This window comes from Choloepus didactylus, chromosome 5 (genome assembly GCF_015220235.1).
Source record: "Choloepus didactylus isolate mChoDid1 chromosome 5, mChoDid1.pri, whole genome shotgun sequence".
Lineage (NCBI taxonomy): Eukaryota > Metazoa > Chordata > Mammalia > Pilosa > Megalonychidae > Choloepus > Choloepus didactylus.
The window spans coordinates 164,447,465-164,471,302 of NC_051311.1; the positions used below are offsets into that span (position 1 = coordinate 164,447,465).

General features: G+C 55.8%; 1 protein-coding gene across 2 annotated transcripts in view; it reads right to left on the reverse strand.

Moving 5' to 3' along the window:
- Nucleotides 1-9,750: 9,750 nt before the first annotated feature.
- Nucleotides 9,751-23,838, reverse strand: part of CAMK2B (calcium/calmodulin dependent protein kinase II beta) — a 142,325-nt gene continuing 128,237 nt past the window's right edge. For both annotated transcript variants that reach the window (XM_037837243.1, XM_037837242.1), the window contains 4 exons: nt 14,203-14,278; nt 13,876-13,970; nt 12,896-13,130; nt 9,751-12,243 (listed from right to left, as the gene is read on the reverse strand). In XM_037837243.1, coding sequence (XP_037693171.1) covers nt 12,898-13,130; nt 13,876-13,970; nt 14,203-14,278 — 404 coding nt within the window. In that variant the 3' untranslated portion in view covers nt 9,751-12,243; nt 12,896-12,897. The remainder of the gene's footprint in view (nt 12,244-12,895; nt 13,131-13,875; nt 13,971-14,202; nt 14,279-23,838) is intronic.

A 23,838-nucleotide genomic window follows, 5' to 3' on the forward strand; every position in this document is an offset into this window, starting at 1 on the left:
TGAAATGGTCCTGTGGCTTTGTTTGGCTTTCCTCCCCTGAGCCCTGCCCCTTGGGGAGGAGGGGATGGCTTTGGCTGTTCCCCATTACCATTGGGGTCAGTTTCCATCCAGGCCCCTACTATTTTAACCTCCTTTCCCTTATACATTCCTGTCAGAGACCAGCTTTTCCCTTTCATTCTTAATCAGGCAAGGGATCCCCACGGTAGCAAGAAGTTCTTTTGCCTCTGAATTCTTTCCTGGTTATAGCTACAACCTGGAGACCTACCTGGTCCCTGTGATAGCCAGCTGCAGAGGAAGCTGCACCAGCTCAGAGACCCTGCTGCAGCCCTGCTCCTCCCAGCTGACTCAGGACCTTGCCACCCCTACCCCTCCTGGCCCCAGGGCCATCCTACCACCTGCCCAAATGGAGACTACTCAGGCATGTGCCCACCTTCAGGGGGAGGCAGTGTGCCAGGGCTGGTCAGACTGAGTTTAGAAATTACTGAGGTAGCTGAACAGGGAATGTGGGAGGAAAGGAAAGGCTCTCGCTCCTCCCAGGCCCTCCTGGTTGGTCAGTTCAAGAGCAGACCCCCTTCAGGGTGTGTGGCCTTTGCAGCTTGTTGAATTGCAGCTCCCAAGCAGGCAGGCCCTGGGGCTGTGTCCAGCCTCGATTTGGGACCACTGAAACCTGTGCATCATGCAAGAGACTGTGCTTGGCCCACTACTCATCCAGACTTTGCACTAGTTGCTCGTACAAACTTTAATGTGGACTTCCCCAGTGCTAGGTGTGCCCTTCAGTGGACCCCTGACCTCACCCTGAGCTCTTACATAGTAGGGGTGAGTGTTATCTAAACCATAGAATATACTATTCTCAAAGAGACCACAATTACATGACCCCCTTCTGTAAGCCTATTGCCAGACCCCCTGACCTTTTCCAGATCCCTTTTAGCAGTTTTTCAGCTCCCATTTTCTCTTCCAGACCAACTCCATACTCCCTTGGTTATTTTCCAGGATCCTGTTTCCCTTCCCTCCTGTTCCCTGTAGAAAACCCAGGTACCTCTGTGTTGATTGGAGTTGAGACCGGCTGCTGTTGGCTTCCCTTCTTTGCTGCAGCAGTTTGAATAAAATCTGTCTTGCCACTTTAACAGTTGCTTTTCTTTTGACAGTTTCTCTGGTGCTGTGACTCGGCTCCTGGTTGGCACCACCAGTCGATGCTCAAATGCAACAACCACACCCCTCCGTGCACACTGAGACATTTGTTTCCAATCTGCTTGCTTATTTGAGCAATTGGTGGTGCGTTCTGACTCCTGAGCCAGGATTCTGGGCAGAAGTCCACTGTAGCATATGGTGAGGGCAGACTTTACATATTTTTGAGTATAGTCCTGAAGCTGGATTAGTCCCAGGCTTCTTTGTGAGGCACCGATAAGAGTAAGAAAATAGGGCTTCTCAGTCAACTGCAGTCCTTCTTCTGAACTTCTGCTGACTATACGTCTTACCACCATGGCCCTAATGCTCTCTGTTTTCTTTTTTGCTGACATCATTTTACAGATTCTCTTGCACTTCACTGAATTCTGTGGGACTCATAGGATATCCCCAAACTAGTTCCTCTTAAAGGTGCCTTAGAGAAAAGGCTCTAAGCTTTCAAATTCACATTGATCTGCTTATTTTGCTTGGCATGAGGAAGCTGAAAAACAACTCACTAATTGAAACCTCATTCAGACTATTGAAGTCCTTAACATATTTCAAAAACTCTGTTCCTGAAGCTCTTCTTAATCCTTCCTTTTCTAATACCCCTCCCCCATACCCTCTCTTTACCCTCCTTTCCCTGAATGTCCTCCCACCCACTTCCCGGTTCCCACTTCAAATTAGCTGGACCCCCCTCCCTCTTTGCAAGAGACTCAGGCTGGTTTGGCTACCCATTCCTAAACTAGGCCAACTGAAGCAGTAACTTTCAAGCCTTGGACACAGTCTGAACTCTGCCATTACTAACGAATTCTCTGACCTCCAGAAGGAGAGAGAAAAATGTATTGAGCAATTTATGATTACCTTAGGAGTGTATTCTCCAGGATTCCCTGATTTTTATCAGCTCATTCACTTACTCATGAGACACTAGCCTATGCTTTGAAAAAGCTAAATGGATCATCATCCCAAAGGACCTTAAAGGGGCCCAAACCACTCCTGAATCCTCTTGGAGACTGAGAGGATTAAGGGAAACACTCTTTAGAGATCTTTCCCCATATTTATCCTATTAAAATTGACTGGTCATGCATTCAAACCTGCAGACAACAGAAAGATGAAACTTGCTAATTATCGCCACCGATTAGAAACCACCTGGAAGGAGCGCTCATGGTTGGAACTAAATCATCAGATGGCCTCTGCCCTGGCCACAAGCTCTGAAAATTCTTAAACCAGAGCTTCATAACACATTGCAAAAAAAGTAACGCCAACTGGCAAAATGCAGAAAGAACTGCACTTCAAGGACTAGCCCAACATCATGAAGACAGTATGTCCAGGAAAATAGAAGATACACAATACAGATTCATGGCCTTAAAATTAAAACAATTAAGAAAGCCAGAAATCTTTAGCTCAAGACAAGCCCCTAAGGGGCAGGTCATTGATTGGGTCGTAGTCATTATTGCAAAGAAAAAGCCCACTGGGCCTAGGAAAGGGAGAAGAAAGGGATCAACTCCTCTCCTCTTGAGAGGAATACTGACTCTTTCTGAAGAAGTAATTCTCTAATGCCCTCAGTTACCACTCATTTCCTGGAGGGGGGGGGTCAGGGGTGAGGGGTGGATCACAAGTTGAAGGACATCCCACTACATTTCTCATCAACACAGGGGCAACTCATTCCACCTTGAATTCCACTTTGTTCCCTACCACCTCCCTAGGAGTTGGCAAAACTGACCTGTGGTGGGCTTTGATAATTGACCCCTGTCCAAGGCACTTGGTATTTCCATGGGTCCTCTCAAGGCCAACTAAACTTTGTTCTTAGTGCTACTAGCTCAGTAAATTTATTAGGGAGAGAACCTCTCATGAATTGAGGTATCAGGATAATTGTGCTCTTGAAGGAGTCATCTCTATCGCATATGTGCCCTGTAACAGCTTTATCTGATCTTGCAGAACTTCTCTGTCCTCTCAGTCCTCGCCAGTCTAGCACTCACCGAAGGACCTTAACAGCCTACTAGATAGGACTCCCCCTTTATTGTGCACAAAAAAAATCCCACTGATATTGGACATATGTGGGATGCTGAACCCCTTAAAGTAGAAATAGAGCCAATCATGCTCCTTCCCAGAAGGACTCAAGGGACTTAGCCCCATAATTCAAGGGGGATTAGGAAAGGGACTCCTCATTCCTACTCAGCCCCTGTAAAACTCCCATCCTAGCAGTTTAAAAAAAGAAAAGAAAAAAAAGGAAGGGATCTGATGAGTCCAAGACCTGAGGTCTATTAACAAGATCGTTAAACCTAGATTTCCCTTTGTTCCCAACCCTAACTATCCTATCCAACATTCCCTTCACTACCCATTATTTTACTCAGCTTTCCTTAGCATTCCTCTCCACCCCGATTCCTATTATCTGTTGGTCTTCACCTGGGATGGCCAACAATAAAACTGGACTGTTATGCCCCAAGGATTCGCTGAAACCCCTACCACTTCTCACAAACTTTAAATGCAACCTTAGGAGACTTAAAATTCCCAAGATTCCACCTTGATTCAGTAGGTAGATGACTTACTCTTATACTGTCCTATGACAACTTTATTCTAGACACAGAATATCTTCTCAAGACCCTGACTTGAAAGGGTCAGAAGACAGATAAAGACAAAATCTAACTCGACTCTTTGCACGTTCACTGTTGAGGCTAGGACCTTACCGTCTATATTAATGGCTCCCACCTCCAGAGGGAGGATGGGATTTTCCAGAGTGGTTATGCCATTGCTGATTAAAGTAAACCCCTTGACTATCAAACCCTGCCAAATGTCAGTCAGCCCAAATGGCATGATTAAAAGCAGAGGGAAAGAGGGCTAACATCTCTAGTCACTATGCCTTTGGAGTTGTGTATGGTTTTGGGATGTTATGGAAACACAGAGGTTCCAGATGGCAGTAGGGTCTCCAATTAAACATGGATGACAAATAGCAGAACTAGAGACCCTTCTGTGATCATGCCAGGCTGCTATCATTAAGGTTATAGCAGGTTTCGTTAGAGCATACAAAACTCAGACAAAGTTCAAGGGAGTAAGCTGACAAGTAGGCTAAACCAGCTGCCTCTTCTACAGACCCTCAAGGCCAAATTCAGATGATATCAAAACCACAGGGCTATATGCCAATTCATGTTATCCCCAATTTGGGCCCAAATGCATGGTGGGATGACATGATCACGAGGGTGAGTAATCCCATTGCATTTTTTAAAATATGCCTCCAAAAGATATATATGAGCTCCATCTGACCCAAACAACAAGTTCTGAGATAGAAAAAATTGGAGGGGGAAAGGCTGGATGTGTAGTTTATCCTGGTGGACTCCAGAGGCACCCAGATGGCTGCTTGGTGACTCCTCGGGCCCTTGCCTGACAAATAGTTTATGGTCTACACCATTTGACACGTCATGGAAGAGACAAAATGCTGGATATTTTAGAAAAACAATGGTGTAGATCATTCAGCTTTTATTTGGAGCAGATGGTTGCCACTTGCATCACCTGCTGCAAATATAACCCTGGAAAAAACTGTAAAGGTTGGGGCAAGGTAAAGAGACGGCCCCACCAGGGCCTTTCCTTCATTGGCAGATATGTACTTATTTTAATTTGTATGAATTCCAAATGGCTGGAAACTTTCCCTTGTTGAAATGCTACAGAGATTTCAGTTGCGAAAGTGTTTCTAGAATGCACCCTTCCAACCTGGGGAGTCCCCTCTGCTACTCAAGTGATAGCGGATCTCATTTCACTGGTCAAGTCATACAAGAAATAGGAAGAACCATGAACACTGGCCAAAGGCTCCATTGCCCTTATCATCCCCAGTCATCTGGTGCTATCGAGAGGGCTAAGGTAATCGTTAAATCTAAGTTAGTTAAACTGTCTGAAGAACTGGACTTACTTGGGCTGCTTATTGCCTTTGTGACTTTAGGGTCTTCACAAAGACTATCCCCCTTTGAAATCATCACAGGAAGACCTATGAAAATGCCCTGTGAGAAGGTCCTGGCTCACAGAAGACTCAAATTTGACTCAATCAGACATACTCAAGTACTGCCAGGAAACTAATCAAGTACACCCACTCCTTAACCAGCAAGTCAGGGCAGCCTTCCATCTGAGTCCCCTGACAGACTCCTGCAGAAACTGCAGGTAGGAGATCTGGTGTTTTAGAAACATCATCATCAAAAAACTAAACTGAACCCAGATGGAAAGGACCTTAGATTGTTTTCCTCATTGCTAGCACTGTCATTACATTACTAACTGTTCAGCCTTGGATCCATGTTTCACAGCGGAAAAAGTTAAGAATTCTTCAGATGGGTAAAGCACTCCAGGAGGGACCTCAAACAGAGGCTTTGCTGGGAGCCTCCAGAGGTAGACCGAAGCCAGAAGGAGACAGCTTTCCCAAGGCCATCGAAACAAGGACATGCTGTCACCAAGGGGTCAGCTTTCTCCCCAGATCACAGATCAAGACCCTCCTGGATTGCCTGTCTCTTCCTTCTTGCCCATGTGTCTGAGCATTCTGCTAAATATCCTATGGCCCTTACAACAGCCAATCTCCATCCCAGTAACACTCTGTCCCCACCAAAATTTTCTTTTATCTCCTCTTTTCCCTATTCAGTACTAGCTACTTCTCCCATAAGCACAGTTCTTTTGTCCTCCTAGCATACCATATAGCAAAGTAACTGCTGGGTCTGTGCTCATCACTTAGTCTCCAAAACAGGTATTCCTCTAATGACCAGTCCCCTCACCCTTACAGACTTGGCCCTGAGAGGAAACCTCAGATTCACCCAGTCAGATCTTTCTGGAATGACTCTGGGCTGTGCCTTAAAGTCCCTAAGACTGGGATTATGATGTGACTTCTTCAATCAGGGAACATGGTATTTTACTAGAAATTGGGCAGATAAAAATAGCCACCCTGTAGGGAATATTAAATATTCAGTTTCTATATGGCAAGACTCCTTTTACTTTCATGAGTCAAGAACATACTGTGGAGGCCAGACCCCCTTCAGAAACACCATTCTTCTCCAAGCACCCCAAGGTGTCAATAACATAAAGAACCTTACCATGTAAGGCGAACATTTCTGGCGAGCTGAAAGATCAAGCAAAGGAAATTGTTGCTTCAGTGGGTCCAAAATATCAGATAACAACGAAGATGCTGATGGTTATGATTCTCCTTTTAGAGTCGACACTCAACTATCCTAAAGACAACATCCCCTTCCTTAAAGCCAGTGGATGCCATTATGCCCTTCAAGGTCAATATTTTGTATAGGGACATGAGCGATATGAGGTGCTCCCTGCAAACTGGGCTGGTTTGTTTTATACAACTTACGCTCTTCCCCACATGGAGATTTATGATAAACTTCCAGGAGGTAAAATCAGAAACACAAGGGCTCTCACATCCACTTCCCATATTGTTAAAACCCATAAAGAGACTATTGCCAGAATAAGACTAGAGTCAGCTCTAAATGGGTCATGGGGGAAAAAAAACAAAACAAAACATTAACCTAGGCCAAACTCACAGAGTGTTCTGTTCTTGGATTATCCCCTTTTTCACTGGGCTGGAAGACACACTTTAATATTTCAGATGGTTTTAGAAAAGGCAGCTTTAGAATTAGAAAAATCTCTCCCACCTAGGGCATCGCCTCATCGGCTGACTTAGTATCTAAAATGACCCTACAAAATCCATCAGCATTAGACTATATCTGTCTTCCCAAGCTGATGTGTGAGCACTAGAGGGCACCCAGCACTGCATATTTCTAAAGGACAGTCAAGGAAGTTTACCCAGAAGTAGTAGCTGCAGAAGCCCACGCTAGAGAAACAGCCAGGGTAGCTCTGCACCGAACAGAATTGGTTTGATGCCCTTTTGTGTTGGTTCCCTCAGCATACTGGATGGCTTGGGGGACTTCTCAGGGAACTTGGGCCTCTTTATTGCAATCTTAACAGCCTGCTTTTGTCTCAAGCACATCTTTACCCTCACTGCTATTATTAAATCTCCTCCGTTGTCATCTCTGCTACTGCATTTCCTCTGGAATCTTACAGAGGTTGGAAGCAATGGCTTGGGCCTTCCCCAAGGACCTCCCAATACGACCCCAAAGCAACTGTTTGCTTTCCAAGAAAGAACTCGTCTCTTTCCCCTGAATAGGAGGGGGCCTGAGAACCCTTGCTGGGGACTCTGGTTGTCCTGACACCTGACCAAAACATTGCACCAGAAACTCCTCCAAACTCTTGTGAACTTCCCCCACACTGGTGGACCTCCAAGCCTTCCTGAGCTTTCACTTAACAGGGGGCAATGCTTCTAACCCCAAAATAAACTATTCTCAGAAAGTTTATTTCTAAGCCCATCGTAAGCCCATCACCAGACTTGCTGATCTTTTCCAGACCCCTCTTGGCAATTTTCAAGTTCCCTTGTCCTTTCCCTCTGTACCCCATAGGAAACCTAGCTACCTCTGTGCCAATCAGAGTTGAGACTGGTCACTGCTGGCTTCCCTTCTGCCTGCTGCAGCAGACAGAATCACATCCATCTTGCCACTTCAACTACTGTCCCGTGCTTTTCTTTGACAAGTCTGAGCAGTCTCCCTGCCTGGCTCAGACCACGCCAGAGTGCTGAGGGTTCACTGGGCACCTCAGTACAACTTACAAAGTGATCAATGAGATTCTTCTGCTGTCACGCTAGGTCCTACACAAGGGCCATCCTGGGACCCTAGGGCCTGGTGCTGTGCCCTAAAATGCACCCGAGCTGCTCTGACCCACTCGCAGAGCGACCTCAGAAATGTCTGTGCAAGGACGTGGACGGATGTTCCTCAAGAACCACAGTCTGTCTGAGGGTGCAGGGATGGGCAGGTGGTGGTGGTGCAGGGAGCCGGGGCCTCCCCTGCCCACCCCTTGCTCAGGGAGGCCGGCCTGCAGGGAGGCTTGGGCCCCCGCCCGGGAGGCTCCTCTGATTACCGCTGATAGGCGAGCACGGCTGGAGCCACCCATGCCTGCTCGGACACACTGCACTTCTGCCGGCCGCCCTGGGTTCCCTGTCTGGCCTCCGGGGCTGCCTGCCACGCATGCGCCCTGCGGGGGATGCATCCCAGTGCGCCTGCCAGGGGACGTCCACGTGGAGCCAGGCAGATGTCAAGTCGCTGTCAGCTGTGAGGGTGTCAGGGACATGGAGGATGGGGAGAAGGGTGCCTCACCCGGTTCTGGGGGGCTTCTCTGACCCCTGCCTGCTCCTCAGTGCCTGGGTCTGAGATGGTGGGTGACAGGTCAGGGCCCAAAGAGGCCTCTAGACTCCCAGCTCATCAGAAGTTACTTGGTCCCAAAGAACAGGCATTTGGTGGCTTGGGATTCTTTTTTTGATGCTCACTTTGGTGTCCTTGGAAAGCAGAAAGGTAGAAGGTAAAAATAAGCAGCTGGCAGGGCCTGAGCGTGTGGCCCCAGGGTCTGGGGAGATCACGTGCAGCTTGGGGCGGGGGCTAGCAGTGGGGCCCCAGCATGCTGAGGGGTTGCCATGGAGACGAGAGGAGCATCCAGGTATGGGCAGGGCCGGCTCAGGGGTGGCCACCACAGGACGGTGGGTGGGTCACCTGGCACAGGGAGGAGATCTCGGAGCTGTAGAGGGACAGCAGCCAGCTGAATGGTGTATAGCTCCTGGGGTCTGAGCCTGAGGCCTGGGAGAGGCCGGTGCAAGGAGGGGCCACTGGGAAAATGTGTGCCCTGAGCTTGGGCCAGGGCAACCGGGGACATCACGGGCCTGGCCTCAGTCTGCAAAGATCCCCCACGCCTGGCCCATGTGGAGTGCACGTGTCGTCTCCTGCTCCTTCCCTCCAAGTCACCAGTGGGCCATCCCAGAGCCTCTGTCCCTGGCTCCCCTCGGTCTATCCTCCCAACAGGGCCCTGCCCTGAGCTCTGTGTTGTCAGCTCGGTCCCTCCTGACAGCCCATCGTCATCGTCTTCGTGGCATCGTCATCATGGCGGGCACCCATCTGCCATCCTCTGACTTCTGCACTGGCGTGTGTTCTGTCTCTATAATCCAGCATCTCACACCCCCAGGTTGCCTCACTCACCTGGAATCCTCAGCATCCAGAGCAGTGTCTGTGGCCACAGTGTTGGCGCACCACGAATGGTGAATGGACAGAGACGAGGAGACTTCCCTCTGGAGACGATCCCCCCTGGCCTGGGCTGGCGGGCTGGCTGGGGGGCCAGGGCTTCGGGGATGGGGGTGGCAGGGCAGGCTTCCATCTCCGGGTGCAGGGCACACAGCCCTGGCCTGGAGGGCTGGGGGCGGCTGGCAGAGCTGTGAAGCATAGCTGCCTGGGAGGGCATGCCCCCACCCCACGGGCACCCCTCACCCCAGACCCGGGCAGGAGGTCTTGGAGCAGTGGCAGCTGGACTCAGTGCTGTCTGCACCGGGCACATCACTTCTGCAGCCCAGGCCCCCGGGAGCCCTGCGGGGCCACCTCCCTCCCTGCCCTGTCCTCCCACCGCTGGCTGACCCAGCAGGAGGACCCTGGGCCAGGTCTGGGCTGCAAGGGTGCAAGGGGCTGCACCAGGCCTGGTGAAGATGGGGGGCAGGGTTGGGGGCCAGCATAAACCACCAAGCTGCGCTGGAAGCAATTTGTCCTGTTCTTGTTTTATTTGCAGTTTCCCGAGACAGAACAAAATAAGAATTTCTTTTTGTACACTTACAAGGCTCAGAAAGAAAAGACAATGAAACTCAGCAAAAAGAGAAAAGGGGAAAAGGTTGGCCAGCATCGTGGGGCAGCCAGCGAGCCTCTGCAGCACCCTCCCATGGCCTGGGCCAGGTGGGCGCCACCACGCGTGGGCACCCGGGGGCACTGCTGGCTGCGCTTTTCTCTTTAGAGGTCATGCAAAAGGACTTATCCCCCAGAGGAAGAAAAAAAAAAATCCCATTCACCCCAGACGGCCCCGTGGTGGTGCCCAGGAGAGCGGCAGAGGAGAGAGGCCCTGGGATAGGGGACGGGATGGCTACTGGCCACATGCTTGTCTGTGGCATGTTCTGCAGTTCCAGGGCCTGGGGGCTCACTCCTGGTGGATTTCTACAGCCGTCTACAGTGGGGGTGGGGGGTGGGGTGTCCACGGATGGACACTGCCCTTGGACATGAGGATACTTGCCCTGCTTCCCACTCCGGCCCAGCCCTTGGTTTGATTTGTCAGAGGGAGAGGGAGGAAAGATAAAGAAAACCTTTGTTGAAAACATACATGAACAGAAGGTGGGCTGGCGGGCCCTTCCCTGGGGACCTCCTTCCTCTCTGGCCCGGCTGCCCTACTGGACACAAGTTCTCCCACCCTGACCCGTCGGCCGCCCTCCCCGTCCTTGCCCAGGCCCTGGACTCTGTGCCGACGGCTACAGCCATCCCCGCCGGGGCCTCCCTCAAGCTTTTGGCATCCTGGACCTCTGTCTCCCCGGAGGCCCCACCTGACCTGCGTCTCTCCCACACGCAGCCTTTTCTCTGTCCCATACCGAGACTCTGCTGGCCCTTGGCACACCCACTACAGCCTTCACCAGGGCTGGAGAGGAGCTGGGATTCAGGGGGTGTTAGCTAGGGTGGGGAGGCTTCAGCCCTAAAGCTGACATCCCAAGCACTGCCCCCTGACCCCCACCCTTTAGCCAGCCTTGCCCTCCCCACCAGGCTCAGTAGAGTCCTCCCCTCTAATTTCTTCACTGCTCCCAGACCAGACATCAGAAGACCTACCGCTGCCCAGGAACCTGGACGGCCACCTGTCTCCATGCCCCCCACCCTCTCTGCCACTTCCTGCCGGGAAGCCCACGGCCCCACCTACCACAGACCTCAGTCCCCAGATGCCCAGCCCAGCCTCCTCCGGCTTCAGGCAGGAACAGGGGACCCACAGCCCCTCGGTGTGTCTGCTTCCAGGCCGCCCAGGAGAGGGCCGCCGGGCAGAGCCGCTGATCCACGTGCTGCTGACCAGGAGATCCGGCAGGAGGAGGAGGGGCACATGGAAGCCACAGAAGCACAGTCCTCCCAGCTGCCTTGCCAGGCAAGAAGTCTGAAACCAAAGTGTGCCCCACGTCTGCACCTCACCAGCCCCTGGAAAGGGCAGACCTGGGAGCTCTGGAGCCTTCCAGGATAGTCTGGAGAACTGCGGCCAAGCCAGGTCCGAGTCCCCAGCCCCAATCTGTCTTTTCCACAGCGTCTCCATTTTCCTCCCAATGTGTATGGTGGGATCCGAGGCCCAGGCAGGAAAAGGCCAGCCCCGGCCTGCTCCAGCCTCCTGGTGACAACCTGCTCTCGCCAGGGCCCGTGGGCAGCTCCGGGGGCAGGAGGGGCTGGCCTGGCCCTCTGTGGGTGTTCATCAGCCATGGCTGGGCCCAGGGCGGGAGCCCCACGGCCACCCCTGACAGGGAGGGAAGGATGACAGGCGAAAGGAAGGAAAGAAAGAAAGAAAGCAGGAGGGAACAACAGCAACTCTCAGTCACGACTAGCGGAGAGAGGAGGGGAGGCCCAGAGGGACAGATACAGCCCCGTTCCCCAAAAACACCTGACAGGTCACGACAGCCACTTGCAAGCACACCACTGCAGAGGCCCATGCGTTGGCAGAGAGAATGCAAAATACCTTAGGTTGTGTGTGTGTGTGTGTCTGTGTGTGTGTATGTCATCTAACAAACTAACACTGTTCAACACGGGGTGGGGAGGGGGAGTCAACGGAGGTGGTGGAGCCCTGGGGACAATTTCACTGCCACACCTGGGCCCCCAGGAGCTGGAGAGCAGGAGCCGGACACACGTGGAGCTGTGGGGGCAGGCGCAGCTGGTCGGTTTCAAAGCCCCACAAACGCCAGTGATTTTTCTTTTCTTTTTTTTTACAGCTTTTTCTCTTGGTTTAGTTTTTGCCTTTTTTTTTTCCATTTCATCTGATGTCAATTTTTTTTTTTCTGATGGTTGTAAGTTGCCGTCATTTTGTTTTTTAAAAAGAGATCACATCTGGTCTTGGTTTTTCTGCAGACACAGGCACCAGGGGAGGGGACGAGGCAGACACGAACATGCGACAGGCAGGCCGTGCGCCCGGAGGGCGGCTTGGCTTCAAACACCAACTCTGTCAGGATGGACCACGGCGTCGGCTCTGGAACACAGGGAGGGCAGAGGTGGGTGAGGGCGGGCAGGGGCCAGCTTTCCATGGGAGCTGGGCACCCTGCGAGGAGCTTTAGAGCGAATGCGGCGCATTGGCTTGGGAAATGGGGCTCTCAATGCCATTACCCAGTTAGGCCGCCATTCCTGTAAAACATTCGCCACCACGGCAGCAACACCCACGTAACTGATGGCATGGAGCCCTAACAGGCCCACCTGCTTCTGCTGGTCCTGAGAAATGGGGAGCACACACTCAGGCCCCTCACGGGGCTCCCCGGCTGTGCCTGAACAGTGGGCCCCTGCCCACCCATCACGTCCTCCTGCCAGCCTAGGAGGCTCTGTCCCACCCCTCTGGGAGGTCCTGTCCCCACCTGGCCTGGCCACCTCTTGGGTGTGGGGATAGGACTTAAGGGGTAGCCTGCCACCCTCCCGGATGTCACTTCGCTCCTCTGGCTTCTGGAAAACTTGGAAGCTCTGGCCACCATGAGCCTGACTGCTTGTGGTCCCCAGGGGTTCCGCTGGGCACCTCCAGGAGCAGGGAATGCCTGGTGCCCACCACCCCCCTGGCTCCAGGTCCTAGAGGGCTCCAGACTGGTGCCTGTCGTGGGGGGTTGAGGTGGGGGTAGAGTAGGGGAGGCGTCGCTCACCTTCACTGCAGCGGGGCCACGGGCGCGCCCGAGCAGTGGAAGTGCACGTTCTGCCACTTGCCGTCGCGGCGGTGCCACACGCGGGTCTCCTCGGACTGGCTGGTGCGGGGCCGGCCCTGCCCGTCGATGTACTGCGTGAGGCGGATGTAGGCGATGCACGCCGCGTCCTCGCCGATGACGTGCACGTGCGGGTTCAGGATGGTCGTGTGGATCGGCTTGCTGTTCTTGGCGAGCACTGCGGGGCGGGCGGAGCGGCGGCTGGAGCACCGCGCGGGCAGCTCCCCCCTCCGCGGCCGGCTCCCCACCCCCACCCCCTGCCGGCCTCAGCTCCCGCCTCCACCCACACACACCTCCCAACCCCAGACCTGGCTCCCCCCCCACCCCCTGCCAGTCTTGCTACCCCCTACACACACCTACAAACACCTACACACACACACACACACACACCTACACACACACACACACACACACACACACACACACACACACACCCCGACCTGGCTCCTCTCTCACCGCCCCCCCCCAGCAACCTGGCTCCCCCCTCCTCCCCCACTCCCACCTGGGCCTTCTCACCCTGGTGGCCCCACACATCCCCGCCCCTGCCGGCTTGGCTCCACGCACCAACTCCCACTGCCCTCCAGGATTCCCCTCTCCCCTCCCCACACCCCTGCAGGTCCTGCTGCCCCCACCCCACGGGTCTAACGGGCAGGGGCTTAGCTTTTCCAGGAGTGACACAGGCCCCTCCAAAACGGTGATTCATGGGCTGGATATGGCCTGGGGTAGGGGTAGGGGTGGGGTGGGGGGCGGGCATTGTCCCAGGAAGTCCCTGGAAAGGTGGGACATGGGGTGGGCCAACGCTGAGGGACCAAGGCTTCCTGGGGGCAGGGGCACAACTCTAGCCTACTCCTAGCTCAAGAGGGGTCTGCAGGGCTCTGCTGGGGGTGCCCCCTGGCCCTCCACCCCAGGCTCCCCCCACTCACAGTTCTCAAAGTAGAATCTGTGGAAGTCCATGCCTTCTACCAGGTTGCCCAGAGCTTCTGGCTCAAAGGAGGTCAGGCCGGGGTCACAGATTTTCCTGGGGGGACAGACATAGATGAGGGACCCCTCACTTGGGGCAGGGCCCCTGCAGTGGAATGCCCCCTTCCCCCCACCAACTTATGACCCTGTTATTCATGGCCAGGAAAGGGTCAAAGAGAAATTGGCAACAGAGCAGATGGGTGCCCCCCCCACTGAGCTCCCCAAAGTCCCCCCACCCCTTCAGCCCAGCACCAGGGGCCCACTAGGGCCCTCAAGCTTGGAGGACTCACGCGTAGGCCTCAAAGTCGCCGTTGTTGACGGCCTCAATGAGCTGTTCAGTGATTTTGATGATTTCCTGTTTGCGGGCTGGAGGGAGATAGGCCGCTCCAGTCAGAGTCAGCCCCGTTTCAGGACCCCCAGACCCACCCTTCAGCCGCAGGAGCCCTGGGTGCTGGGCCCTGGGCAACCAGCTCCCCAACACAACCCAACACCTACTCTCTGGGAGAGTCCCCAGCGTGAGCCGCAGTTGCCATCCACTCCTAAATGAGCACCCCTTCCCCAACCCTCGCCCCTACATCTCCAGAAAGGGCCTCTGGGGCCCTTGGTACCTGGTGCCCTGTTCAGCCCAAACTGCTCTCCAAAGTCACCCAGGATTTCCAAACCCAACCAGCTTCTATCTAACATTTTAAAATAAAACATTTTAAACAATGCAAATATGCCATCCACATTACAAAATGTCCAGAAAATGCAGGAAATGGGAAAACAGCCCCCCCACCCCGAGCATCACCAGCGGCCGCCCTTCCTGCTTGCCCCCCTAGATGACCCACTCTGTGGCCTTTCTTGAATCCTCATTCCCCTGCTTCCTGGAAGCTTCCAGCACTGCAGCTTGCCCAGCTCCTGGCTTTCCCCCTCTCTTCATTCACAAAGTCCCTGATTCACTCAGTAACTAACAGGGAGGGTTTGCCCCGTGCCAGGCTACGGCAGTGGAGACAGAACTGTCCATCCTTCTTGGGGAGTGCCCACGCTCAGGCCCATGGGGTGGCAGGCGGCCGTGGAGGGGGAAGGCGGCAGGGGAGTGAGACGAGGGCGAATGGGGGTGCAGGGTCCCCCAGAGGGGTGAGGGAAGCAGACAACTCTTGGGACAGGGCATCTCCTTTGAAGACGCCCCCCACATGCCTGGCACCTTCCTCTCTCACCTTCTCAGATCACCTGAGGCTGCCCTCAGTTTCCAGGCCTGGGCCGGCGTGAACAGCACCTCTGCACACCCCCAGATACGCCCCCGTGGCCTGCGGGGCTGCAGCCTCCACTGCCAGCCTGACCTCTTGGCTCTGGATCTGCGGCCTCATCTGAACTTCCTCCCTGCCTCAGCCTTTCTTCTAAAACGAGTCTGGCCCTCCACGGATCTCACTGTCCCTAGGGCACACCTCCTGGCACGGCCTTCACCAAGGTATTCACTCCCTGCCCCCACATGAAAATTTAAATGAATTTTATTTTAATTAAATTTCATTCATTTGTATTGCAAAATATTTTCAACATAGGGAAAAAGTATAAAGAATAACAAAACTTTCACTCACTGTGCCAGTTTGAATGTATTGTGTCCCCCCAAACGCCATTATCTTTGATGCGTTCTCGTGTGGGCAGACATATCAGTGTTGATTAGATTGTAAATCTTTGAGTGTTTCCATGGCAATGCACCCCATCCAACTGTGGGTGATGACTCTGGATAATTTCCATGGAGGTTTTGGCCCACCCACTCAGGATGGGGCTAAATTAAATCACTGGAGCCATATAAATGAGCTGACAAACAGAAGGAACTCAGTGCAGCTGAGAGTGACATTTTGAAGAGGAGCTACAGCCAAGAGAGACACTTTGAAGAACACACTGGAACTGAGAGAGGAGCTTCAGCTTACAGAGACATTTTGGAGACGGCCTTGGAAAGCAGACTTTTGCTCTGGAGAAGCTAAGAGAAGACAAACATCCCAAGAGCAACTAAGAGTGACATTTTTGAGGAGCTGAAGCAGAGAGAGGAATGTCCTGGGAGAAAGCCATTTTGAAACCAGAACTTTGGAGCAGACGCCAGCCACGTGCCTTCCCAGCTAACAGAGGTTTCCCGGACACCATTGGCCATCCTCCAGTGAAGGTACCCAATTGTTGATGTGTTACCTTGGACACTTTATGGCCTTGAGACTGTAACTGTGTGACCAAATAAACCCCCTTTTATAAAAGCCAATCCATCTCTGGTGTTTTGCATCCTGGCAGCATTAGCGAACTAGAACACTCACATACCCACACTCTGCAGGCTGAAACCTCAACATTTCGTTAGACGTTTTTAACCCCTGCGTAGCCGTCCTCAATTCTGTCCTCCGCTCACTCTCCCCAGAGGCAAGTGCTATCTTGAAGTAGGCCTGTGAGCAGGTCCACACAGACATGCCCACCGTCACACACACAAATATTATATTACAGTGATCGGTAAGTACAAAATTTGTGCACGCAGTAAAAATTCAGCAAAAGGCCAGGAAAGCAGAGCCCCCAGCCCCTGGCATCCCGCCAGCCTCGTGTGTTTGGTGCACGTGGGAGAGCAAATTTGTCGTGGCCCCTGGCGTGGGCCGTGCGTGTTTCCCTCTTCAGTCACTCACGTGCCAGGAGCAGCCATGCACCTGCCTTTACCTGGAGACTCGGTCTGCAGAGGGTCTACAAGAGCATGTGCATTTCCCATTTTGAGAGACGGGACCAAACTGCCAGTTCCCCCAGGCCCAGCCACCCTCAGGTTCTGTTTTGGTCTCTCCACTCCCATTCCCAAGCACCTCCTGGGAGACGCACAGATTCTCTGGCCAAGACTGGGTGCTGCGGGGGCGGCCCAGGTGTCCCCGTGTGCTTGCTGGGTGGGAGGGGCAGCCCTGTGAGCTGGGGTCTGCTCGGGCCTGGGAGTGGAGCCCTCCCGCCCCTGCAGGGTGCACGGCAGCAGCACAGTAAATGCTTCCGAGAGGCACTGTGCATGCGTGTGCATGTGTATGTGCATGCAGGTGCTCTCTTAACCTGGTGGCAATTCTTGGACTGTCCCATTTCCCTTCACTTTTTTGCACGAAAATAATACGTCACATTTGGGTTTCGGATACTCGCTGCACAGGCCCTGTCCGGACCTGCTGAGTCAGCCCAGGAGAGCTGGCCTCTGCGGGGGACGTGGGCTCCAGGAGCCCGTCCCTGTGGGCCACCCTGCCCCATCTCCTGCCAACCCATCCCGCTCTATGCAGCCCTCTATGTGCTCCACTTCCTGGTGGGCTTCTAGGAAAGCACCCTCAGCCTCTGCTAAAAATAAAACGGCCCCCTTTCCAAAGGTATGGGGGGCACCCTTTAAAATACTGACCAAGGATGAGCTGTCTCATCCCAGCAGTACCAACAAAATTGCAGTTCTGCAACACTGAGTGATTAGCATATTAAAAATGGACAAGTGTGCTGTACTAACCAACATACAGACCTCTTGGAGATATGGTGGGATCGGTTACAGACCACCACAAAAAAGCAAATATCGCAATAAAGCAAGTCACACGAATTTTCTGGTTTCCTGGTGCATATAAAAGTTATGTTTACACTGTGCTGTAGTCTAAGTGTGCAAAAGCATTATGTCTAAAATAACAGTGTACATACCTTAATTAAGATGAGACACAGAAACACATGCTGGGAGCCAAATGGCACCAATAGACTTGTGTGACGCAGGTCTGTTACAAACCTTCAAGTTGTAAAAAAGGCAACATCTGCAAAGCGCAATAAAGCGAAGCGCAATAAAACGAGGTGTGCTCCTATATCTGCTCCCCCCTCTGGAGGACCGCCCAGCACATAAATTAGAAACTTAACATCAGCCAGTCGGAACACTGCCTCGCCGACTTCTGCATCTGTCCTTTACCAGCTCCCCCTTCCTTCTGCTTTCTGGATGGGATGCTGCCCAATTTATGAATCGCTCGATAAAGCTGTGAGATCTGAAACTGCACGAAAAACTTTTCTTATAACACCATTCTGTCCTCACTCTTATGACCCTGGACACCTGTCCGGCGCTGCCCCGCTCGGTCCCCGGTTCCCGGCCGGCGAGGGGAAACAGGGGAAAGAGAGAGAGACGCAGACAAACTGACACTTGAGGCACAGCGGCAGCGAAATGCAAGCCTTTTACTGGAGCCAGTAAGAAAACCTTCTCTGTTACAAGTTCCACACGAGGCCTTACACCCCGTGGGAGAGCAGCCTCGATGCGGCCGTCAGGCACGGCTCCCTGTGGGCTGTCTCCCCGAGGCTAGCGCGGGCAATCTCTTATATACGACAGCTACAACCAATGTGCAAGCACCACGCAAGCGTGTACAACAGGCCAGCGGCAGCCGCCGCCCCACGCGTCACTATGCGGAAGCAGGATGCAGGCGCCATCCCGGCTCACTCGATGGGCGGGGGCAACTCCAGAGCAGGTCGCGGCGTGTCCACCAGGCCCTAACCCGGAAAGCGGCTTCCCACAGACACCATCTGACACTTCCAACTCTCCGTCTTCCAGAAGCCCCCCCCCAACACCAGTCCCCCATCCATCCCCACCCCAGTGCAGCCATCCTCCCTCCCAGCACCCTCCACCCCCCCACCCCCGGCTGCCCACCTGGCTCTCCCGATTCCGAGCAGCCCCCTCTGCCTGCCTCTCTGCTCTGGGACCGCACCCATCCCCAAGGCTCAGCCGTCACTTATTGGGAAGGGGCTCCAAACTCTGTCCTCAGATGTCCCTCGACCCCAGAACAAGGCTCGGCAGAGCCCGTCCCTCCCTGGCCCCTGTACGGTACCTGCCCCTCCAGCTCCCCTGGAGTACCTGGGGGCCCATGTCCTGCCTTCCCCCAGTGTCAGCCTGCTCCCCTCCTCTGCCCCAAGCCTAGTGCCCTACTTCCTGCTCAAGAGCTGCCCCCTGCCCCCATTCACCAGACCCACCTGGGGGATCCCCGAGGGCAACAGGCATTCTCGGAGGCTAGAGTTGTTCCCCACTTGTTCCCTTTCAGTTCCCAGGAAATCTTTCTAATCACATCAGGGGAGAAGTCTGCTAGGTGTTCACACACTGCACCCCCCCACACACACACACGCCTGACAACCCCCCTTTCTGACTGAGCGAGCAGGCCCCGGCGCCAGGCCCCCGTGCAGCTGCAGCTGAACGCCGACAGTTTGCTTCCACGTCCTCTGATTTAACAGCTACCTCATGCTGGGCTAAGTGAAACTGAGCCTCCATTTAATGAAGTGACATGGAGTTTTTGAACTAATTTTAATTAAATGTGGGATGGGAATCAGTAGAAACAAATAGCGAATGATGGGAGAGGAGCCGCGTGTCCCAACACAAATCGCGAGGACAGCGCTGCATGCCTGGGAGGGGACCCAGGGGGCACCGCCCACAGCCCACAGCCAGGGGGCCCCGTGCCCCACCATGGGCCATTCCTTGTTTCCCCAAATAGCACGCGACCACTTTTGTACCCCCCATACCCCGGGACCTGGAGAAGAGCAGGGTGCACGGGGCGGGGCATCCCAGGGTGGGGGGTGAGGAACCCGGGTGGGCACACAGGCCCCGGGTGGTGAGGACGGGCTGGGTCCCCTCCCAGCCTACCCGGGGAGGCAGAGCTGGGCCTGTGAGCAGAGGCTGGGCCTGGAAGCTCCAGAGGCTCAGCAGGGCACAGCGCGGGAAGCAGCAGGTATGTGTGTGGGGGGTGGAGGGGGGCAGCCAGGGCTTCCTGGGGGTGTCCCAGAGGCCCCTCCAGGGCCTGGCTGGAACCTCAGATGGCACCAACATGTGGCTCCACTGCCCAGGTGAGGGGACAGGCCCGAGGATGCAGTGTGACCCCCTGTCCTGGGCCTCTCTGACCACCTGCTAGCCAGGCTGAGGTCCACCTGCTGCCCGAGGCTGAGTGCGCCTGCCTGCCCAGGGCACGGGGGCTGCAGAGGGATCAGCGGGTTGGCTATAATCCCTAGAACAGGGGGAGCTCTGTGGTGGGGGAAGGGCACAGGGACCGAGTGGAAAGGCCTGGCTGTCCAGGTCCAGCGGGCATCCACCATTGCAGGCTGTGACAGCTGGAGGAGCCCGCTCTGCCACCGAGCCTGGGAGGCAGCACCCACCCTCCTCCACGCCCCAGCGTGGGCTGACAACCACAGTCCCACCGTGGGGCACATCCCAGCCCCCTGGGGTCAGCTGAGCTAAGAGCACACCCCTCCCCTGACAGCCCCCCAGAAGTTGGAGATGCCACCCACTCCCATCAAGACGTACTTTCAATGGCTGAGCCCCTCAAACTCCAGGGGTGGGAGGCTGGGGGCGCAGGAGGGACCACACTCACTCACAGAGAGCCTCCTGCAGGTGGGAGGCTGCCCCCTGCCCTCCACACACCACCTGGCCCCCCCAACACACACTGGGGGGACAAAGCTCGGCTGACCCTCCCTGCAGGCCTGGGTCCTTGTCCTCTCCTCTCCCTGGCCCCACAGAGGCCACCCAGCTCCCTCTGTCCCCCTGCTTGGAGCCCTCCTTTCAGAGTCCCCTGATCATCCCAGACTCACCCTGCGGCCCCCTAGCCCCTTCTCAAGTGCAGACCAAGCTGCACGCAGCCAGCCGAGGTCAGCCTGAGGGCGTTAAGCCGACCCCAGAGTCCCCACTGCCAAACCCCTCCACCTCTCCAGGTTTCACCCCCATCCCCGAAAGGGGGACACTTGGAAATTGGACAAGATGCTGCAACAACAGGGGTTTCTCTTTCGCCCCCAGGGCTGAGCTGCCACCCATGGCCGCAACGCACGTCCTGTGCCTCTGGCCGCAAGGCTGCACCCCTGCCCCTATATCACGAGCACCAAAGCCGGCTCCCACCTTTGGGACGCACCTCCAACTGCTCCAGCCAGGTTGGGACGCGGCCCCAGGCCAGAGGGTTGCAGCCCCTGCAGGCACCAGCAGAAATGAAATGCCCCTCTGGAGCCTGCAGGCTGAACACGCCCAGCCCCTCTTTTCTCCCTTCTCTGGGGGCTTCACTCTGTCCCCTCACCTCTGACCTGGTACCTGGAGCAGCCCCCAGGCCGGGCCTGCAGAGGAAACAGGCTGAGCCAGCGGCACCCCCAGGCCTGCTGGTCCCTTCAGCAGGGCCGGGAGTCCTGGCCTTGGGGCTGAGCAGAGCCCCAGGGGCCCCCGGGGTACTCACCCAGCCCCTCCCCAGCCATGCCGGCCCCCGGCCCAGCAGCCTCTTCTCCAGGAGCACCTCAGCGCCACCTCCCTGCCGGGTGCTTCCCCAGCGGTGGGGGTGGCGGCGGCCCCGCGATGTCATCCATCCCTGTAAGCGATACTGGTGCTGGCGGCTGGGCAGTCGGCAGACGGGCGAGAGAGGCCAGGCTGGCCTTGCTGGCCCCTCCCTGCCCGGGGAGGCGGCCCAGACCTGCGCCCGCCTCCTACCAGTCCCCCGTCTGTCTCCCCAGCGTCTGGCCCCACACCAGCTCTGAACCTTTTGCAGCACCCCACCCTGCTCCCCCTGTCCTTCCCCTACTCCCCAGCCTGCTTCCAAAACCCTGCCCCCACCCCACCAGCTCTGAGCCTCCCCGAGCCCCCCCAGCCTGCCCCCGACTGTTCTGCCCCTTCTGCCCACAGCTCTGCACCACCCACAAGCTCCCCAGCCTTCTCTCACTATCCAATCCCTTTCCCCTCAGCTCTGCACCTCCCATGACCCCTACCCTGTCCCTACTGTCCTGCCTCTGCTCCCCCCAGCTCTGCAGCTCCTGCAGCCCCCCAAAACAGCAGCCAGATCTCTTCAGGTCCAAGGAGTAGCTGATACTCTTGCCATCCCCCCAACTCCAAACAGCTGTTCCTCCACCCCCGGATCCCGAGGTGAGATGTGCCCCCCAGACCCAAGCCCCCAGCCCAGCACCTTACAGATTGCAGAGCCTTTCCCGTGCCCTGTCACATTCTGTCTCCACACAGGGGGAGTAGCCATCCTTGTCCTCATCCTGACTGGTGATTACGGCTACTTCTCAGAAGAAAACTCCGGGTCACACGGATTCTGAGTGATACGCTTCGACTACAAACCCTAGTTTTCTGATTATTTACCGCCACACTGGTCTTTACACACACATACACACACACATTTCTTTAGTCACAATCTTCTGAGACCAAATGGCATTTTCATGTGGTTCCACATAATAAGGTGCCACAGAGCCCTGTGCCCTGCCCCGTCCTTCTGTGCTCTGCACAAGCTGGCCACAGGCTACCCACAGCGGGGTCTGGGACCCCACACGGTCCCCCTTAGGCGGCCAGCAGGGACACTCAGGGTGGCTACTTACACGGGGCAGGCAGGGGGCTTAGGAGAGTCGGAGACGGGCAAGGCAAGGGCCCTGCTGGCGGGGGGGCCCTCGACTTCCGGGGTCCCTGAGCCCCTCCTCACCGAGTTAAGGATATCAGAGATCCTGGGGGCTGGGGTGGAACAGACAAGACAGTGAACACGAGGCAGGCAAGTAGAGAGCACACAGAGAGAGAAAACCTAGGAGCTGACAAGCCAAGCCAGAAGACAGGGAGGGAGAATGAGGGGAGGCCGGGGGCGGGTGGACGGGGTATGGGGGGAAAAAGGGGGCACATGGGGGGTAGAGAGAGGCCATGAGGGATGGAGGAGGTGTATGAGGGGATAGAGGGGGACATGGGGGATAGAGGGAAGACATGTGGGATGGAGGGGAGTTGGAAGGAGTTGTGGGATATGGAGGGGGCTATAGAAAGGATGTGGGGCACGTGGGGTCTGTAGAAGGGACACGGGGGCTAGAGAGGGGTGAAGGGAGCCTGTGGGGTTCAGAGGGCCAATGAGAGTCTGGGCCAAGTGCACCTGTTAGTCCAGGGAGCATGGAGAGCTGTTTTAGGCAGAAGCTGCCCCTCCAAAAGGGCCGACCACCAAAAGCACAAGTGAGTGTGCGCCAGACAAACGGACCAGGGAGCAGACAGCCAGTGACGGCCCTGAACCCCTCTGGAGTGCCTGGGCCCAGCCTCCAGGCTCATGAACACGGGCCATTTTGGTGGCATTTCCTGGGCTATGAGCTCCCCCAGGGGGCTGGTCTGGGTTCAGGCTACAGACCCCTCCTCCGGCTTCCTCTGATGCTGAGGGGCCCCCCTGCATGTGCAGGGACTTGGAATCAGGGGCATGGGGTTGGCCCCGAGAGCAGGTTCCTTGGCACTGGGACCAGGGGCCTGGAGGCTGGGGATGGGCCCCGGTGTGCCTGGAGATGGTCTCCAGCAGGGCTGCCTGAGCTCAAACCCTGTGCTGGCTGCCAGGGAGGTCTGCCCTGCCCTTGGGTCTGCAGGACAGATCCTAGGGGGAGGCCCTGGGGGCTGGAGGGTCCCTGGAAGGGGCAGCCAGCTGCGGGCTCCAGGGCATGCTGGGGAGTGGACCAGCCGCAAGGCACGGCCCAGGGAAGCACAGTGCGGGGGCAGGTGAGCAGGGTTGGGGGTGCTCAGCTGGGCACCCCAAGTCGGAGGCCAAGCGCACGCAGGTGCAGGGAAGCTGCCAGCGCCAGGCCATTCGCCGCGAGTCCCTGCAGCTACTTACACGGGGCGGGCAGGGGGCCTAGGAGAGTTGGAGATGGGCAGGGCTGGGGGCCCTCGGCTTCCGGGGTGCCCAAGCCCCTCCTCACCGAGCTCAGGATGTCAGAGATCCTGGGGGCTGGGGCGGAACAGATGAGATGGTGAGCACGAAGTGGCGCGGTGTGGGAAGGGTACAGAGCTCGGCCCCACACCCAGGGACCCTTCTCAGCAGCAGGGAGCCCCAGAGCTGGGGCCAAGCAAAGCTTGGGGAGTCCCTGGCAGAGGTGGGGATCACTGGGCTGAGGGGGAGTCAGGCCCAGCCAGCCCGGGGCTCTCGAGGGCCCCACGTGGGGAGGCAGGGACATCTGGAAGTCGTGCCCTCAGAGAGGGGTTTGCCAGGCCATTC